Raw genomic sequence first — 27929 nt, 5'->3', positions numbered from 1 at the left:
GGACTCCAGGGGCCATCCACACAGTTACACAGACAGCCACGGATTAAGAAAGGTATGTAGAATAGACAGATAAATCAAGTCCAGGAGCAAAAGTAAATGGGATAATTTAAGAAAAACTGGCAAGAAACAAGCCAAGCTAAGGCCAAGCATTCATAAGTAAGAATAAACCTCTGTGTGTATTTATTTGAAGCTGGGTGGCAGCCCGACCAAAGAGTAAAAAGAGTTAAAATATATATATATACCTTTAATCCCAGTACTCGAGAGGCAGAAACAGATAGAGTTCAGTGAGTTTGAGACAGCCTGGTCTACAGATCAACTTCCAGTACAACCAGGGCACTTACACAGATAATCCCTGTCTTGAAAAAACAAAAAGAAAAAAAGGTCACAATGAAACCTATTATGTTAAAAAATCAAAAATCAATTAAACAGAGAAACCCTGTCTCGGAAAACCAAAAAAAAAAAAATCAGTTAAAACACCAAAAATAGTTCAGAAATATTTCAGAAAAATAAAAGCATACACGCAAACAAGTTGTAGTCTATCCTGTGTTCTAACCTTTTTCTATTGGGTGGTGTGTGATACTAAAAATTAGTGTAAAATATAAAATGTTTAGAGACAGATAAGAAAATTTCATTCTTTAAAAAAAGTTACTTTGATATTAATGATGTAGCCAGGTAGTAGAGCACTTAAGCAGAATGAATGAGGACCTTCCTTCCCCAGCACAAAAATAAACATTAAACAAGAAGGAATACTAGTATACATTAATTACCAATAGTAAAACAGTAATCATGTTGTTTAACATTTTTGATATCTAAACAGAACTCATACATGTTAGCTATATATTTTATTTTATTTTTACATTTTCGGGCATGGCATATATCATACATGTATTTTTTTCTTTTCCTTTCCTTTTTAACCTTACAAAATAGTTTTTGCTGTTTATCCCAGTCCGATCTGGAATTCAGAATTCTTTTGCCTCTGCTTCCTCTTTGCTGGGGTTATTTGCATGTAAAAATCTAATACGAAAAATAAAAAATTAGGTTGTAATTGATATTTAGGAAGTATACTGGTAGTATATTATATTGCTAGTTTATGTGTAACAATAATAATTAAATGATGGATTTGTAAAGACCTATACAAATACAAGAAATTTTGTATTGAGAATTTTATTGTTGACATTTTTCTACTCTGATTCCTCTAAGGCAACCATGTTATTTTTATAAGTTGGTTGATTGGTTGGTTCGTTGGTTCATTGGGTTTTTATTTGTTTTTTAAGGATATTAAGGATAAAAATGTATTCAGTGGTGAAGCACTTGCCTTACATGCGCAAGACCTTGGGTTTCATCAACAACCTGGAGGAGGAGAAAAGAAAAGGAAAGAAACCAAACATGATTGTCCTATTCTGAAATCTGTTGCATCCCTATCTTGAAGCCAGAATGTGAATGCATAACAGTGCTAAAATTGAAGATTCCTGAGTTCTTTATTCTCTCAGTCCCTGTCACTGGGATGACAGTATTAATCTGTGGTTCCCATGCCAATGCAACATACCTACAGTGGCGATACTTAAAAAGTAAAAATGTTACTATAGGCTTAGACATATAGTTCAGTGGTTTAAAAAAAAAGACTTGCTGACCCTAGGTTCAATATGCAGAACTGGAAAATAAGATTTAATGTACCATTCTAAGAAAGTGCTAATAATTAATGCATTTATTTAGGTATGGTTTCATCACTTTTGAAACTCAAGAAGATGCTCAAAAAATCTTACAAGAGGTAAGATCTTTCAGTGTATTTAACTTCTGTTTTGGAATTTCTTTCTTTGAAATTAATGTTATGATAGTAAAATAGTAGAGTACAAGCCAGTGATCTACATACATACATACGTACATACATATGTACGTATGTATGTATATATACATATTTGTGTTTGAATGTATCTTAAGATTGCCATTGGCCTCTAAGAAACAGTCTAAAGACCAATACATTCCAAGTCATGACATCAGGATGATTGTTAAGTTCTAAGTATTTTGTTTGCTTAAACTAGTGATTTAAGAATGTATCTCTGTATAAATGGTTTTTTTTTTGGTAATTCCATAGAAACATTACAAAGAATTACTAGAATAAGCCTATCTGATATTATTTCCTTCCTATGAAAAACTACATAAACCAGTAACATTGTTTAGTAAAATGTCTGTAGCCTGTAGTTCATTTTGATATCTTTTAACTTATGGCAAGTATAATATATAACCTTTTTTTAAAAGGTAGTTTAATTATGTATTATTAAGATCATACACAGTCAGTTCTTATCCATAATAGTTTTTATTCTGTAAAGTTAACATAAAACTGAATTAGTGAGTACTGAACTTCTGGTGTTCCTAATTGAAATACAAGCTAAGATTCAAAAAAACCTCTAGTAAGAATATTGCCACCAGTAAATCAGCAGATAACTTAGTTTCATGTGTTGCTATTTAAAGAAATTGTGTTAGCAAAACTTTTTATTGCTTGTCACAAAGATCTGAAAGAGACTGTTTAAAAGATGGAAAGATTATTTCAGCTCATGCTCTCACAGGTCTCAGCTCATAGCTAGCTGGTTCTGTTGCTGTGGGCCTTAGGCAAGTTAGGACGTTATGATAATGAATGGCCAGGAAGCAGAGACTGAGGAAGAGATCTATGATGAGTATAATTCTCAAGAATATGCGTACCATGACTTGCTGCCTCCAACTAAACCTTACCCTTAAAAGTTCCATCAGCTCCCAATAATGCTCTAAGATGATTAACCTAGCAGTATTCTGTTAAATTCAATCCCTTATCATCTGATCACCTCCTATGAGTGGATCTATTAGCTGAGACAAAGCATTCCACACATGAACTATTTTGGGAAGGGGTGGACACTTCATATTCAAGCCATAATAAACAACATAACAGTTGTTAGTCACTGACATTGGATTCATGGCCAGTAGGACTATAATACCTGAATTAAGCATGACAATCCATTTTCTCCATAAAATATATGACAAGCTTCTTGTGGTTAGGAACATTAGCTAGTTTTGCAGCACCTGTGAGGCATTTTAATTTTTAAAAAATAGCACATACTGTGAAAAACATATCTAAAAAGGACATTTGGTTATAATAGGATAGCTAGAACAAAAAAAAATCTTTTGTGTTGGACTATTCAAATTTTCTGTACATGTCTGCAAATGACCATGAAATTACTACAGATAGTGGTTGAAATTGCAAATAAATTTTAGAGAATACCTGAGTTGCAAATACATAATCAGTAACTAATGATGATGATTACAACATCATCTAGATTCATAGCAGTAGAACCAAGATAAAGACAGTTACTTGAATCCAGACCACCTTTTGAGACTGGGGATATAACTCAGCAGGTAGCATACTTATTCCCAATACTACATAAACTAAGCAATGAGGCACATGCCTGTAATCGCAGCACTTGAGAGGTAGAGGTAAAAGGATTAGAAGTTCAAAATTGTCTGATAATATATCAGATTTTAGCACAGCCTGGGATTCATGAGACCTTGAATTTAAAAAAAAAAAAAGAAGAAGAAGAAAAAACTGTCGAACAATGTCTGCTAGTTTCATGCTGGTTTTTCTTCACTAATCTTATAAATCATGGTATCAGAGTTTACAAATCATGGTGTCAAATGATTTTACAAATCATGGTGATGGGCTTTTTCCTTTATTTTAGGCCGAAAAACTTAATTATAAGGATAAGAAACTGAACATTGGTCCAGCAATAAGAAAACAACAAGTAGGGATTCCTCGTATGTATTGAGAGCTAATGTATTTTTTTAATATTTTGCATGGTCCTTTTATGAAATATTAGACTATTGTACAGCTTTTATTAAAATATCCTGTTTTTTATGTAATAGTTCTTAGCAAAGTTGGTAGTCATATAATTATTTTTAACAAATTAAAATATATCAGTTTGAGGTATAGGGGAAATATACATGAACAATATTAAGTATATTCTGTATAACTACAGTTTAAAGGAAAAATAAATAATTTTTTTGGTTTTTCGAGACAGGGTTTCTCTGTGTAGCTTTGGAGCCTATCCTGGCACTCGCTCTGGAGACCAGGCTGGCCTCGAACTCACAGAGATCTGCCTGCCTCTGCCTCCCGAGTGCTGGGTTAAAGGCATGCACCACCAACGCCTGGCAGGAAAAATAACTTTTTTTTGAAAAATAACTTTTTAATTAGCACAAAAAGTACTGTGTTTCATCTTTTTATTGAAAATTCACACAGTACATTCTGATCATGGTTTACCCTCCCCCAGATCCTCCCCACCAACCCAATACTACCCTTATTTCTTTCTCTTTAGAAAACAAACAGGTAAATAAAAAGAAGTGAAAAAGCCCAAGAAACAAAAAAATCCATTAAAACAGACTCCAAAACCATAATATACAAGTTAAAAAAAAAAGATGAGTAAGATTTTTTTAAATGCCCAAATGGAGCAATATGAGGCCAAAAGAAATCTACAAAAATACTGTTGGATTCATTTTGTGTTAGCTATCTACTACTGGGCATGGACCTGCTCTTTAGTGTGGTTTATATACCCAGTGAACTCGATTGGAGTTTTCCTTTATAAGCAGTTGTCAACTGCAGATAGCTTCTTGGCTAGAGAAGGGAGCTCATGTCCACTTCCTCACCTCAATGCTGGGACCCCATCTGGCTTGAACCTGCGCAGGCCCTATGCATAGCACTGTCTCTGTGAACTTATATGTGGGTCATTCCTGTTGTGTCTAGCACTGTGTCCTAGGTGTCAATTCATCCCACTTGACTCTTTGAATTGTTCACCTCTTCTTCATAGCTCCCTGAGCCCTGATGGCAGGGGACAGAGAGTTGATGATGACATCTCATTTGAGATGTTCCAAAAGTGTTTCCAAAGTATGTCACTCTCTGTACATTGACCTGTTGTTGGCCTCCGTGTTAGTTCCCATCTCCTGCAAGAGGAATGATCACCTTTTCTGATGATGACTGAGCAAGGCACTGACCTACAGGTATAGGAGAATGTCATTAGGAGTCAGTTTATTGCTGTGCTTCTTTAGCAGAACAGTAGTAGTATTTGGTTTTTCCCTAGGTCTATGGCCTATCCAGACCCCAGCAGTGTCAGGCATGGGTTCCATCTCGTGAATGGGCCTTAAATCCAGTCAGACAGTACTTGGTTACTTTTAACATTTGTGCCACTATTGCACCAGTGTATCATGAAGGCAGTTGACTGTTGCAGATGGATTCACAAGCAGAGAACTTTCCAGTACTGCAAACACTACTAGTCAATAGGGGTGAAGGCTCTGCTTAGGCACCAGCTCAACTTTTCAGTGTTCAATCAGATGTTTAAATGTTGTATTCAACAATAGGACCTCACCATAAATTTGTGGAAAACAACCAGTAGTCTTGGCAATAGCCTGAGCTGTTTGGGGCCCCTTCAGTCAACAATTCAGTTATATGTAAACCATTCCTGGGCCTGTAGGTTTTACTTAGTGGCTAGAGATCTCTAGTTGGCAAATAATCATCCACACACACACATATTACTTAGTGACTTCATTTAGATTTCATGAATAAATGTATATTTTAAGAAGCATATGACCCCTCAAATGGCCCTTAATAGTACTTGTCCTTCTCCCATTTTCTCTTCCTTTCCCTATTTTCCCACCTCCTTTTTTTTTGTTCCAATTCTGTATTTTATTTTATTTTTTTCTGTTGTTTTAAATTAGAAACAAGTTTCTTTTACATGTCAATCTCAGTTCCCTCTCCCTCCCCTCCTCCCTTGCCTCCCACTGACCACCCCCCATCCCAGCCCCTTTCTGCTCCCCAGGGAGGGTGAGACCTTCCTTGGGGGATCTTCAAAGTCTGTCATATCATTTAGAGCAGGGCCTAGACCCTCCCTAGTGTGTCTAGGCTGAGAGAGTATCCCTCTATGTGGAGAGGGCTCCCAAAGCTCATTTGTGTACTAGGGGTAAATACTGATCCAGTACCAGTGGCCCCGTAGATTGTCCAGACCTCCAAACTGACTTCCTCCTTCATGGGGTCTGGAACAGTCCTCTACTGGTTTCCCCAGCCTGGTGTCCATGAGCAACCCCTTGTTCAGGTCAGCTGTTTCTGTAGGTTTCTCCAGCCTGGTCTTGACCCCTTTGCTCATCACTCCTCCTCGGCAACTGAATTCCAGTTCAGTTCAGTATTTAGCTGTGGGTATCTGCTTCTACTTCCATCAGCTACTGGATGAAGGCATGAGGATGGCATATAAGGTAGTCATCAATCTCATTATCAGAGAAGAGCTTTAAGGTAGCCTCTCAACTATTGCTTAGATTGTTAGTTGGAGTCGACCTTGTAGATCTCTGGACATTTCCCTAGTGCCAGAATTCTCTTTAAAACTATAATGGCTTCTTCTATGGTGGTATCCCTTTTCTTGCTCTCCTCCATTCCTCCCCGACTAGATCTTCCTGCTCCCTCCTGTTCTCCTCTCCCCTCCCCTTTTTCCCTTCTCTTTCTTATAACTCCCTCTCCCTTCCCCCATGATCCCCATTAGCTTAGGAGATCTTGTCCTTTCCCCTACTCCTGGGGATCATATGTGTCTTTCTTTGGGTCCTCTTCCTTTCCTAGCTTCTCTGGTAGTGTGGATTGTAGGCTGCTACTTCTTTGCTCTTGGTCTAAAATCCATATATGAGTGAGTACTTACCATGTTTGTCTTTTTGTGACTGGGTTACCTCGCTCAGAATGGTTTCTTCTAGTTCCATCCATTTGCCTGCGAATTTCAAGATTTCCAATTTTTTTTCTGCTGAGTAGTACTCCATTGTGTAAATGTACCACATTTTCTCTATCCATTCCTCAGTAGAGGGGCATCTAGGTTGCTTCTAGTTTCTGGCTATTACAGATAATGCTGCTATGAATATGGTTGAACAGATATCCTTGGTGTATGAATGTACATCCTTTGGGTATATGCCTAAGAGTGGAATTGCTGGATCTCGTGGTAGATTGATTCCCATTTTCCTGAGGAACCGCCATACTGATTTCCAAATGGCCGTAGCAGTTGGCACTCCCACTGTTCTTCCTTCTCCACATCCTCTCCAGCGTAAACTGTCGTCGTTGTTTTTGATTTTAGCCATTCTGACAGGAGTAAGATGGTATCATAGAGTTGTTTTGATTTGCATTTCCCTGATGGCTAAGGATGTTGAGCACTTTCTTATGTGTCTTTCTGCTGTTTTAGATTCCTCTATTGAGAATTCTCTAGTTCTTTACCCCACTTTTTAATTGGATTAGTTGGTGTTTTGGAGACTAGCTTCTTGAGTTATTTGTATTTTTGGAAATCAGCCCTCTGTCATATGTGAGGTTGGTGAATATCTTTTCCCATTCTGTGGACTGCCATTTTGTCTTGCTGACTGTGTCCCCCTCTTCTTTTAATCTTCCCATTTCAATTTGTCCCCATACACCCATCTCTCCATAACCATATATTCTATCTTCCTAGGGAATACTTCTCCCCCACCCCTTACTCTAAACTTAAGCTCCATTATATATATTGTAGCATGCTTATTTAAAGTTTTAAAAACTAACATCCACATGCAAGAGAATACATACTATGTCCTTTGGGGTTTGGGTTAACTCACCCTGGGTGATTTTTTTTTTCTAGCTTCATTCATTTACCTGCAGATTTCATGATTTTTAACAGCTGGATAATATTCCATTGTGTAATTGTACCACATTTTCTTTATCCATTCATCTGTTGGTGGACAACTAGGCTGTTTCCAATTTGTAGCTATTATGAATAGAAAGTCAATTAATATGGATGAGCAAGTGTTTTGTAATAGTATATAGAGTCCTTTGAATATATGATCAAGAGTGGTTCAGCTGGATCGTGAGATGGATCTATTCCCAGCTTCCTGAAGAATCACCACACTGATTTCTCATAAAAGTTTGCACTCCCACTAGCAATGGATGACTATTCCCCTTATTCCACATCCGCACAGCATGAGCTGTCATTTATTTATCTTAGCCATTCTGTTGGCTGTAAAATGAAATCTCAAAGTCATTTTGATTTGCATTTCTCTGATGACTAAAGATGTTAACTATTTCTTTAGGTGTTTCTCAGCCATTTGAGATTCTTCAATTGACTACTATATTTAGTTCTGTACCACATATTTTAGTTGGTTGTTTTCTTGGTGTTCAATTTATTGTTGATGTTGTCCTTTATGTATTTTAGATTTTAACCTTGTTATGTCAGTGGGTTTTAATCTGTGAATGACCCTTTCACAGGTCTATTAGATATTCTGTGTATTTGTAATTCGTAACAGTAGCAAAATTATAGTTATGAAATAGCAACAAAATAATTTTATGGTTGGGGGTCACCACAATCTGAAGAACTGTATTAAAGGGTCCAGCATTAGGAAGGTTGAGAACCACTCCTCTACATGATAGCTTTTTCAAACATAATTTGTGTTGTGGATCCTCCTCTGAATCCTGTTTCTCCCATATCTCCCTGCCTTCTGTCCATCTTTCGACCCCAAGTAGCTTCTTATCTATTGTCATACAATGGGTTCCTGTTCCTCAACTCTCAGCACCTCATTTTCCCTTCTCACAGACCTCTTTCTGTTTAACACACACACACACACACACACACACACACACACACACACACACACACACACCTACCTACCTACCTACCTACCTCTAAAGCTGGGGATAAGCATATGAGAGAAGACAACTGTTGTCTTTCTAAGTCTGATTTATCTTAGTTATAGATCTTAATACATTGTACACTGGAATTCCGTATTTTCTTAGAAATTTTAGTTTACGTACAATCTCCATGGACTTTGTTCCAAGACTTCTAGACTCTAAAGCTATTTTTATTTTCTCTGCAAATAAAAATAAATACTAAAATTTATTTCTGCAATTATAAGAGATTCATACCTTGGTTTTTCTTAAATTTCTTTATTTCATTACCAGCTTTCTTTTACCAATAGTCGTCTACTTGCTTTCATTACTAGGAAACTCTTCTAATGGGTCCTTCTATGTGCAGTCTGCTACTGCTGCTTAATCATTCATAAAACAACCAAAGCAATATTTAAAAAGCACACATCAGCTTACATCACCTTATTCATGGCTTTTTTTAACGATTCTTCCCCTTTTCTTTTGTGCCAGTTCCAAAAGCCTTCTCGATCCCAGACCATGTCATATTTCTCAAGACTACATACTACTGTTTCCTTTACCTGGAGTATTCTGACATCTCATTCTTTCTTTGAAGCCCAGCTTAGATACCATTCTTCACAGATGCTCCATAGAGAGAAGAGCATATGTATTTGTATGTAAAATAATGTAACATTATTTTAATTCAACATAGTACTATATACTACCTAATATTCTGCTCTATATTGGTTTTTCTTTTTCATTTTTTTAAATTATTTTTAATTACTCATATTTACATATCCCTCCCCCGCCCTTCCATCCTCCCATGTTCCCCACCCAACCCATCTCCCCACTCCTCCCCAGGGATAATGAGGCCCTCTACCAAGGACCTTCCAAGTCCTGTCATATTGTTTGGGGGAGGACCCTCCTTGCTGTATCTGAGCTACAATAGTATCCCTCCATAGGGAATGGGCTCCCAAAGTCCATTTGTGCTCTAGGGATAAAGACTGGCTCTGCTGTTATAGGACCCATAGACTGACTTGGAATCCTAGCTGGTACCCACTTTCAGAGGGTTTGGTTTGGTTTTATGCTGTTTCCCCAGCTTTATGACTAGGGTCTCCATTCAGTAGGTCAGGTCCACTGTTTCTGCAGGTCTCTACATCCCCATCTTGGCTCCTTTGCTCAACCCGCCTCCCTCTCCATAACTGAATTCCAGTAGTATGGTTCAGTGCTTAGCTATGGGTGTCTGTTTCTGCTTCGAACAGCAACAGGATGAAGACTCTTCTTCCTCTCTCTGCCCCAAGGCTCCAATTTGGTCAGGGGTTCTTGTCCCCATCCCCTTCTTCGAGGGACTATGCAGTCTTTTCTTGGGGTCCTCCTTGTTTCCTAGCTCCTCTGGCAGTGTGGAATGTAGGCTAGTGATCCTTTGCTACATGTCTAAAAATCAAAAATAAGTGAGTACATACCATGTTTATCTTTTTGTGATTGGGTTACCTCACTGAGGATGGTTTCTTCTAGCTCCATCCATTTGCCTGCGAATTTCAAGATTCCATTGTTTTTTTCTGCTGAGTAGTACTCCATTGTGTAAATGTACCACATTTTCTCTATCCATTCCTCAGTAGAGGGGCATCTAGGTTGCTTCTAGTTTCTGGCTATGAACATAGTTGAACTTATGTCCTTATTGTATGAGTGTGCATTCTTTGGGTATATGCCCAAGAGAGGGATTGTTGGATCTTGAGGTAGACTGACTCCTGTGGTTTTTCATATATTTGTCAAAACTTTCATTAAGGACACTAGAGAAATGGCTCTGCAGTTAAGAGCACAGCTCTCCTTGAGGACATGAGTTTGGTTCTCATCACCCACATCAGATGACTGTAACTCCAGCTCCAAAAAGACCTAATGCCTCTAGCCTTCATGGGCACTACACTGGTGCACATATCCACACAGAGATATACACATAATTTAAAATTTTTTAAATCTCAAAAGTTATTTATTTAACTAGCTAATTAATCATATAATTATGTAATGACTATCTCACATATCAGAGCCAATGTTTTTCAATTTTTTGCTTTATACCATTCCTAGCTCAATGTCATTTTATAATATGCACTAAAAATGTATCGACTTACTTAACAGACGAACTATAAATCTCTTCAATTGTATATAAAATTTTAACCATACATACTTATGATAAATGTTCATTGATTTCATCAGATGAATTTCTTTATATAGATAACTACCAAAGTTAAATCAAGAGGAAATAAAACGTTTAGACAGACCCATAATCCCTAGTAAAATCAAAGCAGAAATTTTAAATCTCCCAACCAAAAACAGACAAGGCCAGAACCAGATGGATGCAGTTCATAATGCTTCCAGACCTTCAGAGAACAACTAATGCCAATAGTCCTTAAATTACTCCAAGACCACAATTACCCTGATACCTAAACCAACAACAACAAAAAAGATTACAGACCAAAATCCCTTATAAGCATAGATATAAAATCTCTCAATAAAGTACTTATAAACTGAATTCAAAAACACATCAAAAAGATCATCCACCATGATAAAGTAGCCTTCATTCCAGATACAGGATATGTATTCACATGCAACATATATGAGTCAGTAAAATGCAATCCACCGTATAAACACATGATCATCTCATTAGGTACAGAAAAGGCCTTTGACAAAATCCAACATCCCTTCACGATAAAAATTCTGAAGAGACTCAGGATAAAAGGGAGCATACCTAAACATACAAAGGCAATTTATAGCACGCCCACAACCAACATCAACCTAAACAGAGAAAATCAAAAGTACTTCCACTAAAGTTAGGAACAAGACAAGGATGACCACTTTTTCCATACCTATTCCAGTATAGAAATTGAAGTCTTTGCTAGAGCAATAAGACAACAGAAGGAGATCAAGTGGATACAATTAGGAAATGGAATTTTCAAAGGTGGAAAAACCACTAAAAATAGGGCTAACAAAATAGCACTTCCCACCTAGTTTGACTATCGGTCCCTAGAGTTCACATGATAGAATGTGAGAACTGACTCCCACAGTTAATCTTCTGACCTCCATACACATATATACATTGGATATATACATCTATGTGTGTGAATTAAAACTAAATAGTAGTGAAACTAGATGAAATACCATAAAAACATAAAAGCCAAAACAGTGCTACTTAAGCAAAAAGTATCAGTTCAAATGTGAGCTCAAAATGCAAATTTATGGTCCTTATTTTAGGCTTACTAAATTAAAGTCTCTGGAGATGGGTACCTTTAGTTGATATTAATTAAACTAGGCAAATCTAATGTATGTTGAAGCTTAAGAAGTACAGTATTTGTAAAAATAATAGTTCAGGTGCTGGAGAGATGGCTCAGAGGTTAAGAGCACTGGCTGCTCTTCCAGAGGTCCTGAGCTCAATTCCTGGCAATCATCTATAATGAGATCTAGTACCCTCTTCTGGTGTGCAGGTATACATTCAGGCAGACAACTGTATACATAAATAAATAAATAAATGCTAAAAAAAATGTGGGGGCAAAAACAAAAGCTTTTAATCCCAGCACTCAAGAGGCAGAGGCAGATCTCAGAGTTCCAGGACAGCCAAGGCCACACAGAGAAACCCTATCTCAAAAAAAAAAAAAAGACAAGAAAAAAAAATAGTTACTGATAATTAAATCGTTGTATCAAACTGGCATTAGAATCTGAATTGGAGGATTCTTAATATTTATTTACCTTGTTTATTATAATCCCTGTAATCTTATAAAAACTCTGAGATATAAAGTTTAAAAATGGATTGTTCAAAGATACTTTAATACATAGAATTTTAAATATTTTAGTTTTAATGTAGCTATGCAGAAGTCTTAAAATATTTCTGAAATGTTTTCATAAATTACATGTTTATAAAATTAAATGAAACACTTCCATTTTTATTTTTTATTCTTTGCTTTAGGTTCCAGTATAATGCCTGCTGCTGGAACAATGTATCTGACCACTTCAACTGGATATCCTTATACTTACCATAATGGCGTTGCTTATTTTCATACTCCCGAAGTAACTTCTGTCCCACCATCTTGGCCTGTAAGTAATTTTCATTTTACAAGAGTTTCTACCAAATATTTTTAAAGATTTATTTTTATTCTTTTATACTTGATGATTTTTTTTTACATTTTCTTATTTATTGTTTATGTCAACCAATGAATGTGGAGGTCAGAGTACAGTTGGTTCTCTTCTTCCACCATATTGGGCCAGGGAGCCTTTATCCATTAAGTCATTTCACTGGCCCTGATCCTGAAATATTTAAAGCACAAACATATACAAATATAGCTACATCCCTACTACCAAATTTAACAAATATTAATACTTTCCTTTTGAAAGATGAAATAAAATATGAAAAATCCAGGTAGTTTTTTTATTTCCATACCTTTTGTCCTTTCTTCTTCAGAATATCTTCTTCTTTTTGTATATTCTTATTACAAAAACATGTTCCAGTAAGCAATATAAGGAACTCCTTGGGTAGTTTTTAAACACTGTATAAACTGGCTTTTAACTTAAATATTATATTTTTGAGGGTTAAACTATTGACTCTTGTGGACAATACTGTTTTAACCCTTAGAGGTTAGAGTGATGGCCTAGTGGTTAAGAGCACTAACTACTCCAGAAGACCCAGGTTCAATTCCCAGCACCCACATGGCAGCTCATAACTGTCTATAACTCCAGTTCCAGGGGACCCAACATCCATGGCAAAACAACAATACACATAAAATAAAAAGTAGCAAAACTATTTTAACCCTTATGTATTTATTTATTCTAATATTTTATAATATTCTGTTTTGGGTATATTATCATTTTTATATTCCTCTAGTCATAGACATTTTTAATTTTTCTGCAATCAATACTATACATACAACTTGATCTTGTATGTATGTAAGATCTTCTAGGACAGTGGTTTTTCAAAGTTTTTGTTTATATCACTTTAGATTGCTTTTGAAAACTTGTGGATTTATTCATTTGTTTTTGAAATTCATTCTAAGTTTAAAAGGTACAGGCATTCATATGTTATACCTGTATATTTGGCTTTATTTTAATAATTGAAAATGCCCTCTCAAGCAGCTTAACTAATAAGTTGACTAAACAACTAAATGGAACACTATAAGACTATTCTGACTTTATTGTTTAATACTCAAACAGATAATTAATATGTATCCCTGCGATCCATTTACTAATTTAAGATTGTTCCCTGAATTAAAAGGGCACTATTTTATCTTTAATTTTTGTTATGCAAGGTCCTTTGGCTTTGTTTCTTCCTATTTTTCATGACATTACGTTCTTGAATTGTGTATTTCATGCCTGGATGGTGTTTTCACACCAAAGAAAACATTATGGCAACATCCACAGTGAGTGAGAGACATGCCTTTTTTTAAAGAGTGATAGAAGGGAAGTTTTGTTAAGAAAAATATAGAATAGAGATAGATTCAGTCAAACAAGGGCTTTACGATCAGAAAACTTACAGTCTTACTCATTTGTTATGCCCATGTATAACTATGAAATGTGTGTGGTCCTCTTAATACTAGGTTAGAATATATACATAGAATCAGAGTTTCATGTTGATAAAATGTGTGTCTTTTACTACATGTTGACTCATAGCTTTCAAAAAGAAAAGAAATATACTTTTTGCTTTATTCGAGCTCTGATTTTTCCAGTGTATGCCAGCTCTTAAAAATGACCAGTGTTGGCTGCCTGGAGACTGTCTCAAAAAAAAAAGTCTTTGGGGTTGAAGAGTTGACTTGGTAGGGTTGGAATGTGTACTGCTCTAGCAGAGATCCCCAAGCTTGATTCCCAGCATACCCACGTGGTAGCTCGAAACAATCTACTAGGGGATCCAATACCTCTGACTTCTATGTGGACACCTGCTATTCACACATGTACATGCTCACAAATAGATACACAATATAATATATATATATATATATATATATAATTATAAAACAATTATGTAAAATTGCCAGTCTTTCACAACTTTGCCAATGTTATCATGTAGTACTCTTGATTTTCTATTTAATTTATCTACTTACTGTTAAGACTGAACATAATTGAACCTGCTTTTTAAACATTTTAAGAATATTTTTCTTTTTTGCTTTGAGATTATAAAGTAATTATTTTATTTCCTCCTTCTCTTTCCTCCCTTCAAACCTTGTATACCATTCCTTGCTCTCTTTCAAATTCATGGCCTTCTTTTTCATTAATTGTTGGGGTGTGTGTGTGTGTGTGTGTGTGTGTGTGTGTGTGTGTGTGTGTGTGCGTGCCTAAATACACAAATAAAACCTGCTTAACCTGTATAATATTACTTGTATGTATATATTTTCAAGGCTGATGGTTGTTAGGTAACCAATTAGTGTGCTCTTCTCTGGGGAAGATTTCTTTTTTAAATATTTTTTATTTTAATTAGAAAGATTATTTTACATGTCAATCCCAGGTCCCTCTCCCTCCCCTCCTCCCTTGACCCCCCAACTAACACCCTACCTATCCCATCCCCTTTCTGCTCCCCAGGGAGGATGAGGCCTTCTGTAGGGGGTCTTCAAAGTCTGCCATATCCTTTGGGATAGGGCCTTGGCCAACCCCCTTGTGTTTAGGCTCAGGGAGTATCCCTCCATGTGGGATGGGCTCCCAAACTCCATTCCTATGCTAGGAATAAGTATTGATCCACTACAAGGGCCCCATAAATTTCCAAGGTCTCCTCACTGACACCCATGTTCAGGGGGTCTGGATCAGTCCCATGCTGGTTTCCCAGCTATCAGTCTGGGAAACAAGAGCTCTCCCTTGTTCAAGTCAGCTGTTTCTGTGGGTTTCACCAGCCTGGTCTGGACTCCTTTGCTCATCCGTCCTCCTTCTCTGCAGCTGGATTTCAGTCCAGTTCAAGGTTTAGCTGTGTGTGTCTGCTTCTACTTCCACCAGCCCCTGGATGAAGGCTATACGATGGCATATAAATTAGAAAGGGAAAGGGACAAGATCTCCTGAGCAAACTGGAAGATTTCTTTTCCCTGCTCTCAGCATTCCTTAATTGCTTATCGATATTGTGTAAAGTTTAGGCCTCAAAAGCTTGCCCCATTCATGTTAGCATGTCTTTTGGTGCCATCCTTGTTCGAGTCATGTTTAAGAAACAGTGTTGGTGAGATTTACGGGTGTCACTTCTGGAATTTTTAGGAGACACAGCCTCACTGCAAACTTCCTATTCCTCTGGCTCTTGCAATCTTTCTACCCTATCTTTCATGATGATTCTTGAACCTTAGGTCCAGGAGTTGTCTTGTAACTGTATCAGTTAAGACTGAGCTCCACAACTCTGCCTTGTGATTGGTTATGGTTTTCTGTAATGGTCTCTGCCCATTGTATAAAGACATTTCCTTGATTAGCAGTGATAACTACATGTATCTGTGGATATTAGAACAAATACTTAGAATTTAGTTAGGGATTGTGCTGGTTTAGTAAAATCACAGTTGCAAGATCTTCCAAGATCCATGATTTCACTAGCCCTGAATAGCTGACTAGGTTTCCAGTATCAAGCATGATTTCTCTCTTGTTGGGTAGATCTTAAGTCCAATTAGAGAGTTATGTGTGCCACTATTGCACCTGTAGGCTTATCTTGGCTCAGAGGCACCATATCTTTATAGGCCTTGGTTGTTTCCTTTCCTTGGAAGCATTCACGGCAACTTCTGGTGCCATGAAAGCTTCTACTCAGGAAGGAAGGAGGCTTTCAGGTCAGCTCCAACTCAGGGCCTTGTCTGAAGTGTATGCTATCTTCAGTAATGGGGATTTACCTTCCACCTCTAGGGTGCAGTCCAGGGCATTATCAGTAGTCCATAATGTATCAGAGTTTCTTGGACAGCCTTGACCAATGACTCAAAAGACGACTTCTCATGTCTGGGTGTTGGGATTTCTATTAGATGGACTTTGGCTCCTGGAGGGAGCACTGTTAACCCAGATGGGAACACATCATTAATGTGTAAGGGTGAGGGGCAAGTATGGGTGTGTGTATCCACCTATGTATATACTGATTTACATGCATTGTAGGAATTTTAAGGAAATTACTAGTATGATTCCTTATGGCTTTGTCAGATATACTTACTGTTATTTTACCCTCCTGTATATATCCCCATTCCCTAATTAGAGTCCTTCCCACCCATTTTTTTCCCTTTTTCCCTTCAGATCACTTGTACTCTGCTATTCCTTCTCTCTATTGCACACCCCAAGCAACAGTCCCTTTTACTTGCCTGGTTTCTGTAGTTACTCCAGGTTATATACTCACATCTAAAGATTTGGACCCTCAGATGAGGGCGAACATGTGATGTTGGTCTCTCTGAATATGGGTTGTATCACTCAATATGATCCATTTACCTGCAAAGTTCATGATTTCATTTTTCTCTACAGCTGAATAGTATTCCATAGTACCACATTTTCATTATGCACTTGTCAGTTGAAAGACATTCAGGTGGTTTCTATTTCCTAGCTATAGTGAATAGAGTAGCATTGAACATGACTGAGCAAGTTGTCTGTGAAGTAGGATGTTGAGTCCTTTGGACATAAGACAATGAATGGTTATAACTGACGCATATGATAGATTTAGTTTTAGCTTTTTGAGAATTCTCCACACTGATTTCCATAGTAGCTGCACCACTTTGCAGTCCCACCAACAGTGAATAGATGCCCTTTCCTCATTCCTCATATCCCCTCCAGCATCTGCTATAGGTTGTTTTGTTGTTCTTCGCCATTCTGACTGAGGTAAGATAAAATCTCAGAGTAGTTTTGATTTACATTTCTGTCATTACTAGGGATAATGAAATTTTTTTATATTTCTTGGCCTTTTTTTTTCTTCTTTTGAGTTCTCTGTTCAAGTCACAGGCCCATATCGTAAGTGGGTCATTTTTTTTAAACTCTGCTTCTTTTTGTTCTTTGTATATTCTGGATATTAATCCTCTGTTCAGTGTACACCTGGCAAAGCCCCCATTCTGTGAGCTGTGAGCCAACACTTTGCCTAGTTGATTGTTCTTTAGTGAGCCAAAGCTTTTTAGTTTTATGAAGTCCAACTTATGAATAGTGGATCTTGATTTTTGGACAGATGGAGTCCTATTCAGAAAGTCCTTTCCTACAGCTTCAATTATGTGTTGGCTATGTTTATTATAGCACTTCCAGTGTTTCAGGTTTCACATTTAAGTTTTGATCCATTTGTAGTTTGGTTTTGTGCAAAGTGATAAACACAGGGCTAATTTCATTCTTCACTAGTTGTTGATGATGCTTTCTTTTCTCCAGAGTATATTTTTGACGTCTTTGTCAAATATTAAATGGCTAAAGTTACATGTACTCATGTTTGTTTTTCAGTTTTGTTCTATTGGTGTATGTCTGTTTTGTGCCAATACCACATTGTTTTTATTACTGTGGCTTTGCAATATATCTTGATATCTGGAATGGATTACTCCAATATCTTTCTTTTTGCTTTGGAGATTTTTTGGCTATATGGGATCTTTATTGTTTCATATGAATTTTAGGATAGATTTTTCTATTTGTGAAAAATGAGATGGAAATTTTAATTAAGATTGCATTGAATCTATAAATGAATTTTGAGAAAAATGTTTTTTCACAATACTAATTTTATAAATCCATACATTTGATGTATCTTTCTAGTATCTTTCTCTTTCTTCAGAAGTTTAAAGTTTTCGTTGTAGAGGTCCTTCACTTCCTTGGATAGGTGTATTCCTATATACTTTTTCTTTGAGGCTGTTGTGAATGGGAATCTTTTCATGATCTCTTTCTTTGTATGTTTACTATTTCTATATAGAAAGGCTATTGGTTTGTGCAAGTTTATTCTGTATCCTGCCACATTGTTGAATTTATCATTTCTAGAAAGTTAACAGTAAAAATTGTTTGACTTTTTTTTGCAACTAGAGTTAATTTGACTATTCCTACTTGTATCCTTTTAATTTCCCTCACTTGCCTTACTTCTCCAGCTAGTGCTTTGAGCACAATCTTGAAAGGAGTGGGAATAGTACACTTGTCTTTTTCCTGACTTTAATGGGATTGCCTCCATCTTTTCTCTATTTGGGATAATTTTGGCTGTGGGTTTCTCATATATACATTATTATGTTGAAGTGTGTTCCCTATGATTCTACATTCTCTAGAACCTTTATCATGAAAGCATATTGGATTTCACAAAAGATTTTTCTTATCTGTAGATTGAGTTTCTGTCCCACCTGGTCCCACAACTGCTTAGCTCCAAAGAAGCACACAGAGACATACCAATTATTTATAATTTTGGTTTGGCCGATGCCGTAGGCATCTTACTGGCTAGCTCTCTCTTAATTATTAACCCATTTCTATTAATCTAAGCATTTCCACATGGTCTTATCAGAGAAGGGTCCTGACTTGTTACTCCTTCCTTGGCTACATGGCCTCTACTCTGGTGGCTTCCCCCTGTGTCCTCTCCCCAGAATTCTCCTTGTCTCGTAGCCCCACCTATGCTTCCTGCGTGACTACTGGCCAGTGTTTTATTCATCAACCAATAAGAGAAACATATATACAGAAGGACATCCCCCATCATGTATCTTTTGAGATGATTATGTGGTTTTTGTCCCTACATCTATTTATGTGGTTTATTACACATTTATGGACTTCAGTGTGTTGAAACATCCCTAATGTTCCGGGATAAAGCTTACTTGGTCATTGTGGTGATATATTGTTTATAATCTAATAAAGCTTGCCTGGAGATCAGAGTGCAAAGTAGCCACAGCCATAGAGACCAGGCAGCGGTAGCACACACCTTTAATACCAGCACTCAGGAGACAGAGCAAATGGATCTCTCTGAGTTCAAGGCCACCCAAGGCTACATAAGAGTGAATCAATAAGAGAAACAGAGTTCATGCCTTTAATCCCAACACTATTGAGGTATATAAGACAGGAGCAGGGTCTCAGACCTGGCTTTCAGTCTCAGGGCAGTTAGTCTCCAGCCACGTTGAGGACAGGATCTGCCCAGCTCTGGCAGGGATAAGAGCTCTCTGGTAGCTTGACTGCTTTGCTTTTCTGATCTTTAACTTGAACCCCAATATCTGTCTCTGGGTTTTTATTATTTGTACTACAGGTCATGTTGAATAATCTTTTGGGTGAATTTTTATGGCCTGTTTACAAATATTTTATTGAAAATTTTGAATCTGTTCATCAAATATATTGACCTATAGTTTTCATGTGTGTGTATGTGTATATGTGTATGTGTGCACATGCCTTTACCTGATTTGGGTATTGAGAGTAGTGGGGTTAAAAAAGGCCAAAGAAAGAACACCCTGCCCCTGATTTGACTGTAGACCTGGGCCAAGTAAAAACATCCTGACCTTGGCTTGACCCCAGAACCAATCAGAGCAGAGAATCCCACCAATCCCTGAGCTTGCCCCAGAATCAGGCTACAAAAATCCACCAATCCCAAGCCACCCTGGAAAAGCACCCCCACAACCACAAGAAACCCTGCATAAGCTCTGTACCCTGTTCTGTTTGCTGCGGCTTCTCATCCTAGAGGCAGACACACTCTTTAATTCTTTCTTGTCACTAAATCTCTTGAATAAGGTTTAAGCACTTGATGACCTAAGGAGAGTTATAACACTTCTCCAGAGCTAAACAGAGCTGTAACAACTTTGCTGGGGAAACCCTCCCCTGCCAGAGCAGAGTTGTTATACTTTTGTTGGTGAAGCCTTTCCCTGGAACAGAACTATAAGATGCTATGCTTACAGTGACTTTGTGGTTTTCCTTGGCTCCCAACTGCCAGGTTACCATTCCATCCCAGGTCCAGTGTGATTTGGCTTCATAGAAGGAATTTGGGAGTGCTCTTTTTGTTTCCATATCTTAAAGTTTAAGAAGTATTATTAGCTGTAGATCTTCTTTGAATCTTTGTGAATCTATCAGATCCTGAATGTTTTTTGTTGGAAAACATTTGTTATTATTTCAGTCTTTCAGTCTTGTAATTCAGTTTGGGTCTATTTAGGTTATTGACTTCTGGTTGGTTTAATTTTGTGATTTGGCTGAATCTGGGAATTTATCCATTTCTTTCAGGTTTTACAGCTTGATGGAGTATTGGTTTTTAAAGTATTCTTTTTTAATATTCTGAAGTCTTTGGTGTCTGTTCTAATGTTTCCATATTCATTTCTAGTTCCATTAATTTGAGTCCTCTCTTACTTTCTTTGGGTAGTTGGATCTGACAATTTTATCTTCTCAAAGAACCAGCTCTTAGATTGGTTGATTATTTGAATTGCTCTCTTTGTTTCTATTTCAGTTATTTCTGCTCTGATATTTATTATTCCTTGCCATTGACTGAATTTAGATTTGATTTGTTCCTATTTTTCTAATTTTTCTGATGTATATCATTAAGCCATTTGTTTATGCTTTTTCTGATTTGTTTTGTTTTGTTTTGTTTTGTTTTGTTTTGTTTTTCGAGACAGGGTTTCTCTGTGTAGCTTTGGAGGCTATGCTGGCACTTGCTCTGGAGACCAGGCTGGCCTCAAACTCAGAGATCCACCAGCCTCTGCCTCCCAAGTGCTGGGATTAAAGGCGTGCGCCACCAATGCCCAGCGCTTTTTCTGATTTTTAATATAGACACTTGAAGCTATAAATTTCTCTCATAAGACTATTTCCAGTATATACCACGGGTTTTGTTGTATTTTCCATTTTCACTTAGTTCAAGGAAATATTTTTATTTTTTATTTCTTCTCTAACCTATTCATCATTCAGTAATGAGTTATTTGATCTCCATGGGTTTGTGTATTTACTAGAGATTTGTTTGCTGTTAATTTTGTTTTATTGCATTGTGGTCAGCTAGCATATACAAAGTTATTTCAGTCTTTTAATTTATGAATATTTGTTTTGTGTCCCAGAATGTGGTCTCTTTGTAAAGCTTTTGTGTGCTACTGAGTAGAATGTGGTTTTTGGGGCATGGAATATTCAGTAGATATCTGTGAAGTTCATTTGATGTATAATGTCATTTAATTCTGTTATTTCTGTGTTTATTTTTTGTCCAGATGACCTATTAGAAAAAGTGGAGTATTGACATTACCTACTATTAATGCATTGATGTCATTCTGTGTCTTTAAATACAGTATTAATTTTTTTATGAAATTGGGTGTGCCAGAGTTTTGTGGATATATGTTTAGGATAATAACATATTCTTAGTTAACTGTTTCCTTGATTAGAATGAAATGTCCCCTTTTATCTCTTATAATTAGTTTTAGTTTGAAATGTGTTTTGTCAGATAGTAGGATAGCAACACCTCCTTGCTTCCTGTTCCCATTTGAGTGGAATACTACTTTTGCCCATACTTTTACTCTGAGGTACCTATCGCTAAAGCCAAGGAGTGTTTCGTGTATATAACAGATAGCTGGATTTTGTTTCTTGATACCTTTAGCCATCCTTAGTCTTTTGACCAGAAGATTTAAGGTCATTCATCTTTAAAGTTATTGAAACATATGGTTTAATTGTGGTTATTGTGTTGATTTTTGGTAGTATTTATGAACACTGTAATTTAGTAATGATGCTCCATATTTCTTTCTGTGTCTTTTGGCTACACTCATCCTTTAACCAAAAATATTGCTTCCTGTATTTTATTTAAGTTTAATTTAATGGATATTAATTTTAGGTTGTTTATTTTGTGGGAAGCTTTTCTTTCTCCTTCAAATATTGCAGATAATTTTTCTGGGTGTATAGTCCAGGTTAGCCATCATGGTCTTATAGGACTTGTAATGCATTACTCCAGGATCTTCTGGCTTTCAAATTTTTCATCAGCTGTTACTCTGATGGGTTTTTCTTTATATGTAACTGGTGGGTTTTTTTCTCTTATAGCTTTCAAATATACTTTTTCCTTATACTTAGTGCTTTAACTATGATGTACCATAGAATTTTCTTTCCTGGTCTTGTCTATTTGGTGTTTGTGTGCTTCTTGTATCTAGTTTTCTTCTATGATCTTGTTGAAGATCTGGTTATGCTTATGATTCTTAGAGTTTGAAAATATTTTTATAATATATAAAATCCATGTAATGAACTCAGGAAAAAAGAGAAATCTTCTTAGGAAAATGGAATATGAAGAATATGAACAAGCAACTCAGAATAAATGGCTAACAGTGGGTTCAAGGCATCTAACCTCTCCACCTAGCCAGATCCTGCATGTTCTCCTCTAGTGTCTAGCATGGTGAGTCTGCCTGTTCTTCCTCTCCATACACCCTTCTCAACCCCCCATATTACCCTTACATGCATTTTATACATTATAAAATATTTTCCCGTTTATAGCTTCCCATTAACATTGTTTATATTTTTCTCATAACAACACAATTTTATGTGTTTATTATTTAAATGTTGACAAACCTGTGTTTGAGTATCTTGTTTATAAACAATTTCATCTTTATTACAAGAATATAAATAACCTCTTAGCATTTATGTTCCTAAATGTTGCTGCTTTTCATAGCTAGATTTAAATCTTTAGTTTATGTGTTTATGTATTGATCCGTTTATCTGTTTTGAAATGGATCCTTTGTCAAATGCTATGTTTCTTGTGGTGGGTGTGTTTCTGAGTTTTCTGTTCTGTTTCACTGGTTGTGTACTTTTCCAGTTACATTTTAAATGTTACAACTTTCTCATGGGTCTTACTACATTTTGTTTGAGAGAACATGTAGACCTTTTTTGTTGTTGTTTTGTTTTTTAATATTCTTATTTATTTTTGATGCATGTGAACCATTTCCATAAACGGATTTAGACACATGCTCACAATGGCCATTAAAAATGAGAGAAAGACTATGAAGCACAGCAACTGAAGAGACATGCTATCTATCTCCCCTTTCTTAATTTGGTAGGGTCACAGAGAGAACTCCAGTTTACTAGGTGACGTGAATGGATATTGATTAAAGAGAAATACTTCAATAATAAATCCCAGGATGAACTCCACAGCTTATTGCTAAGCAACAATCAACAGTAATATATTAAGATCTATGAGGTATTTCCAGGGCCAAATGTTGTGATAATGGAGTCCACAACAAGACCTTTTCAGAAAGGAAGCACACATTCTTGATTTAGCGTCCACTTGCCCATCCCTTCCCCTGTTCTTGGCTGTGCTTCTCTTCCTCCCTTCATCCAGTGTGTGCTGGGAAATGCAAAGTGCCTTAGCCTAAGCAAAACATAATGGAGGAAAGAGAAGAAACTGGGAAGATAATAATAACAACCCCAAGCTCTTGGACTCTTGATTCTTTGAATGCTCTGTCAGGATGGTCTCTACACAGGACTTTCAAGAAATGGCAGGGAGGAGGGCATCTTCTGGCCTTAGCTGAAATACAGAAGCACTCCGAGAGAGGAAATGATTTTTTTATCCAAAGAACAAACAGTAGTTACCCTCTCAGCATTTAATAGGCCAGGCAAGATGAAGGTTACCAGAGAAAGCTAAGGGAAAATAATACAGGTTTGCCTCCAAAACCTCAGTTGTCTAGGCTATTTGGCTTACAGACAGAAGAGCTGATAGTTTTCTAAGGAGAAATGTTTTGTTGGGTTTTTTTTTTCTTGTTCCTTAATCATCTTTCAAACCCATTTTTATTGTGCCTTTCCGTATTAAACATGGACATACTCAGACAATTTGCAGGAGTCAGTTCCTTCCTTCCAGTGTGTGAATTCCAGCAATGAAATTTACATCTTCAGGCATGGTGGCAGGTTTCACTCCCTACTTGCTGAGTCATGTTACCAGACCTCATCATGAGTCTTGAAGTTGTATAAGGCATATCTCTCACTTTGTTCTTTTTTCAGAGTTTCTCATACATATAACCATATATTTTTGCTTTTTGTAAGTAAAAATGTTATTCATCAGCTGTTCTGTGGAAAGCTCTTGTTGGTCTTTTTAAATTGCATTCAACATGAAGAGTAATTTGGGGCATTTAAATGTTTTGTAATGTTGAATTTTCCTATTCCTGAACATAATCTGTTCATCCATCTAGTTATATAAGTCTCCCTTTAGTTTTCATCTATCAAAAATTTTTACTTTTTGATAAGAAAAAGTGACACAACTTTTGTTTACTTAATTCTTACTACTCTGTAGTTATTGTTACATTCATGAAGGATATCTTTTTGAAAAAATATTTCCTAATATTTTTTGACAGTTGGCTAGTTACTATGCCTTTGATTTGGTATGTCAATATTTTTTCCTCCTGATTATTGTAGTGGCAGTATCTCTGATACAACATTGACATGATATCACTATAATTTTGCTTGGGGGGAAAGAAAGAAGATGAGGGATCACTGGGGGACTTTTTATAAAGTGAGATATGTATGCATGTAGGTAGCTTAAGATACTCTTTTTTTCATTTGTTTCTGTGTGTTAGTAATTGATATCAAGGAATTTTTTTGCATTTCATCAGCAACATCAAACAAAATGTTCAAGTACTGCACAGGGTACAGAGCTGTTGCATATCTTAGAATATTTATTTACATGGCATGAAGAAGATAAAAGTTTGCATTTTTGCATTTCGGCGAATTTATGGTCTAGAGATTTACAACTCAGAGCTTGAGAGCTGAGTTAATTCTATACTCTACCACAGAGGTACTTGCACATTTGTCTTGTTGTTCTAGTCATTCAGTCATAAGGAAATTGAAATTGTGAAATTGGAAAAAAAATGGATAAATCTGGAAATTACTATATTAAATGAGGTAACCCAAATTCAGAAAAAATACCACAGTGTCTCTCTTACAAGGATCCTAGCTTCTAATTGTTTTGTTTTGTTTTGTTTTGTTTTGTTTGAGACAGGGTTTCTCTATGTAGCTTTGGAGCATATCCTGACACTCACTGTATAGACCAGGCTGGCCTCAAACTCACAGAGATCCTCCTGACTCTGCCTTCTGAGTGCTGGGATTAAAGGTGTGTGCCACCAACGCTCAGCCTAGCTTCTAATTTTTTAATTTGTGTATTTATGTGGCAGTAAGTGTGAGTGTAGATTATAAAGCTAGAAAGAGAACCATGAAAATGGAAGTTTTAAGAAAGGAGATGAAAATACTGTTTTCTATAGAATAAATATGACATGAAAGTAGAATGGGAACTATTGAAGATGGGAGAGAACACTCAGAGAGGGGCAGGTGGAAAGATAAAGGAAAGAGTGGAAGAGGATCAGCCAACGCATATAAGTGGACACTATGATGATGAATTAATATACATATATGTGAACACTGTGATGATGAATTTAACATACATCAGTGTGAACACTGTGGTGATGAATTTAACATACATAAGTATGAACACAGTGGTGATGAATTTAACATAAGTATGAACACTGTGGTGATGAATTAACATACATCAGTGTGAACACTGTAGTGATTAATTAACATATATCAGTGTGGTGGTTTGAAAGAAAATGGCCCCCAAAGGGAGTGGCACTATTAGGAAGTATGTGGCATTGTTGGAGTAGATCTGGTCTTGTTAGAGGAAGTATGTTACTGTGGAGGTGGGCTTTGAAGTCTCATACATGCTCAAGCCATGCCCAGTGAGACGGTTTATTTCTTGTTGCCTTTGGATCAAGATGTAGAAATCTCCAACCCCATGTCTGCTTGCATGCAGCCATATCCCCAGCTGCCATGGTCCTGGCCATGATGATAATGGACCAATCCTCTGAAACTGCAAGCTGCCAACTCAATTAAATGCTTTCCTTTATAAGAGCACTGTGGTCATGGTCTCTCATCACAGCAAAGAAATAAATTTCAACTAATTTAACAAGAGTTTAGTGAACTAGTTTAAGATGCGTTCTTCATTCTCTAAAGTTATTAGAGACTGGATTTTTTAGCATTTGTAATTAAATCCAGTGAAGATGAAAGTAATACTGTATTTGGTTATAAATTCATTTAGGTTTATATAGTTTTTATTAACATTCATATAATAAACAGTTTACCTAGTAGACAACTGTAAATGAAGATGAGCTCTCCTGATATGCAAGACTCAGAACAACTTAATTGTTGCTTCTTATTTTATAAAGCAAGTATGTTGAATAGTATGATGAGAATTATTATACTAGTTTTAAAATAGGCTAAGTTCTGACAATGTGGTCCCCTTATGCTGTACGTTGTTCATTTAAAAGTGAAATAGGGCAGGGGATTAATAGTTCAGCAGTTAAGAGCAGGTACTGCTTCTGCAGGGGACCAGAATTGGTTCTCAGCACCTATGTTGGATGGCTCACAACTTCCTGAAACTCCATCTTCAGGAGATCCAACACCTTTTTCTGAATTCTGCAGGGACTTAACATTCATAGGTACACACAGGCACACTCTTATACACATAGCTAATATAGTAAAAATAAATCTTTTTGGTGAATTTGTGGGCTGGGGAGATGGCTTAGTGAATAAAGCACTTGCCCTGAATGTGTTAGCACCAGTTTTCATAATCTACATAAAAGCTGGAATCACCAAGCCTTTGATTCAGCATGAGACCCCGCCTCAATAACGTGGACAATCAAAGAAGACTCCCAACACCAGCCTCAGGCCTCCACAGTCATATGCATACCACACACACATACATAAAAATATAAATAAGTGACTAGTAAAATATGTGGATTAGATATCTAACACAGAAAACCCATCACAAATCTTAATGTTTTGTGTAATATCAACCCCATATATACTATGCACAAATTCTAATCAGTATTAATAATAAAAATGGAGTCAGATATTAGGAAAGGAAAGCTGAAAGATCAAAGAAGCAAAACAGCCAGCACACTACTGAATCCTCAGACAAGAAGGACAATCTTGTTTCTAGGAATTATCAGACTGAATATATCCTCAGATGGCTGCCTAGACTATATCCATCTCTACGAATCCTCAGACTGCTTCAGACTGACTGCTGCTCAGACTGCACTGAGCTCCTGTCTCCTCCTGCTTTATATTCCTCTCTCGGCCCAGCCATGTCTGTCTCCACCTCCTTAGTGCTGGGATTAAAGGTGTGTGATACCCAAATACTGAGATTAAAGGTGTGATCCACCACTGCTTGACTCGGTTTCTCTTTGAGACAGGATCTATTTCATGTAGCCCAGGGTGGCCTTGAACTAACAGAGATTTCATCTGCCTGACTCCCAAGTGCTGGGATTAAAGGTGTGTACCACCACTGCTTGGCCTGTATGGCTAGCTTTGCACTCTGATCTTCAGGCAAGCTTTATTTGTTAGGTCATAAATAAAGTATCACCACAGTGGCTGGGCGTTGGTGGCACATGCCTTTAATCCCAGCACTCGGAAGGCAGAGGCAGGTGGATCTCTGTGAGTT

The 27929-nt window shown here is 36.8% G+C and overlaps 1 protein-coding gene across 1 annotated transcript in view; it reads left to right on the top strand.

Moving 5' to 3' along the window:
- The window catches only part of LOC113833540 (protein boule-like), a 99600-nt gene that overhangs the window by 12048 nt on the left and 59623 nt on the right, over window positions 1-27929 (top strand). The window contains exons 4-6 of the mRNA XM_027396050.2: window positions 1714-1768; window positions 3705-3780; window positions 12591-12718. Of these exons, the coding sequence (XP_027251851.2) occupies window positions 1714-1768; window positions 3705-3780; window positions 12591-12718 (259 nt within the window). The remainder of the gene's footprint in view (window positions 1-1713; window positions 1769-3704; window positions 3781-12590; window positions 12719-27929) is intronic.

The sequence above is a fragment of the Cricetulus griseus genome, chromosome 2 (assembly GCF_003668045.3).
Source record: "Cricetulus griseus strain 17A/GY chromosome 2, alternate assembly CriGri-PICRH-1.0, whole genome shotgun sequence".
Lineage (NCBI taxonomy): Eukaryota > Metazoa > Chordata > Mammalia > Rodentia > Cricetidae > Cricetulus > Cricetulus griseus.
Note: the sequence above shows the minus strand (reverse complement) of the source record. Positions and strands in the feature narration are given on the sequence as shown.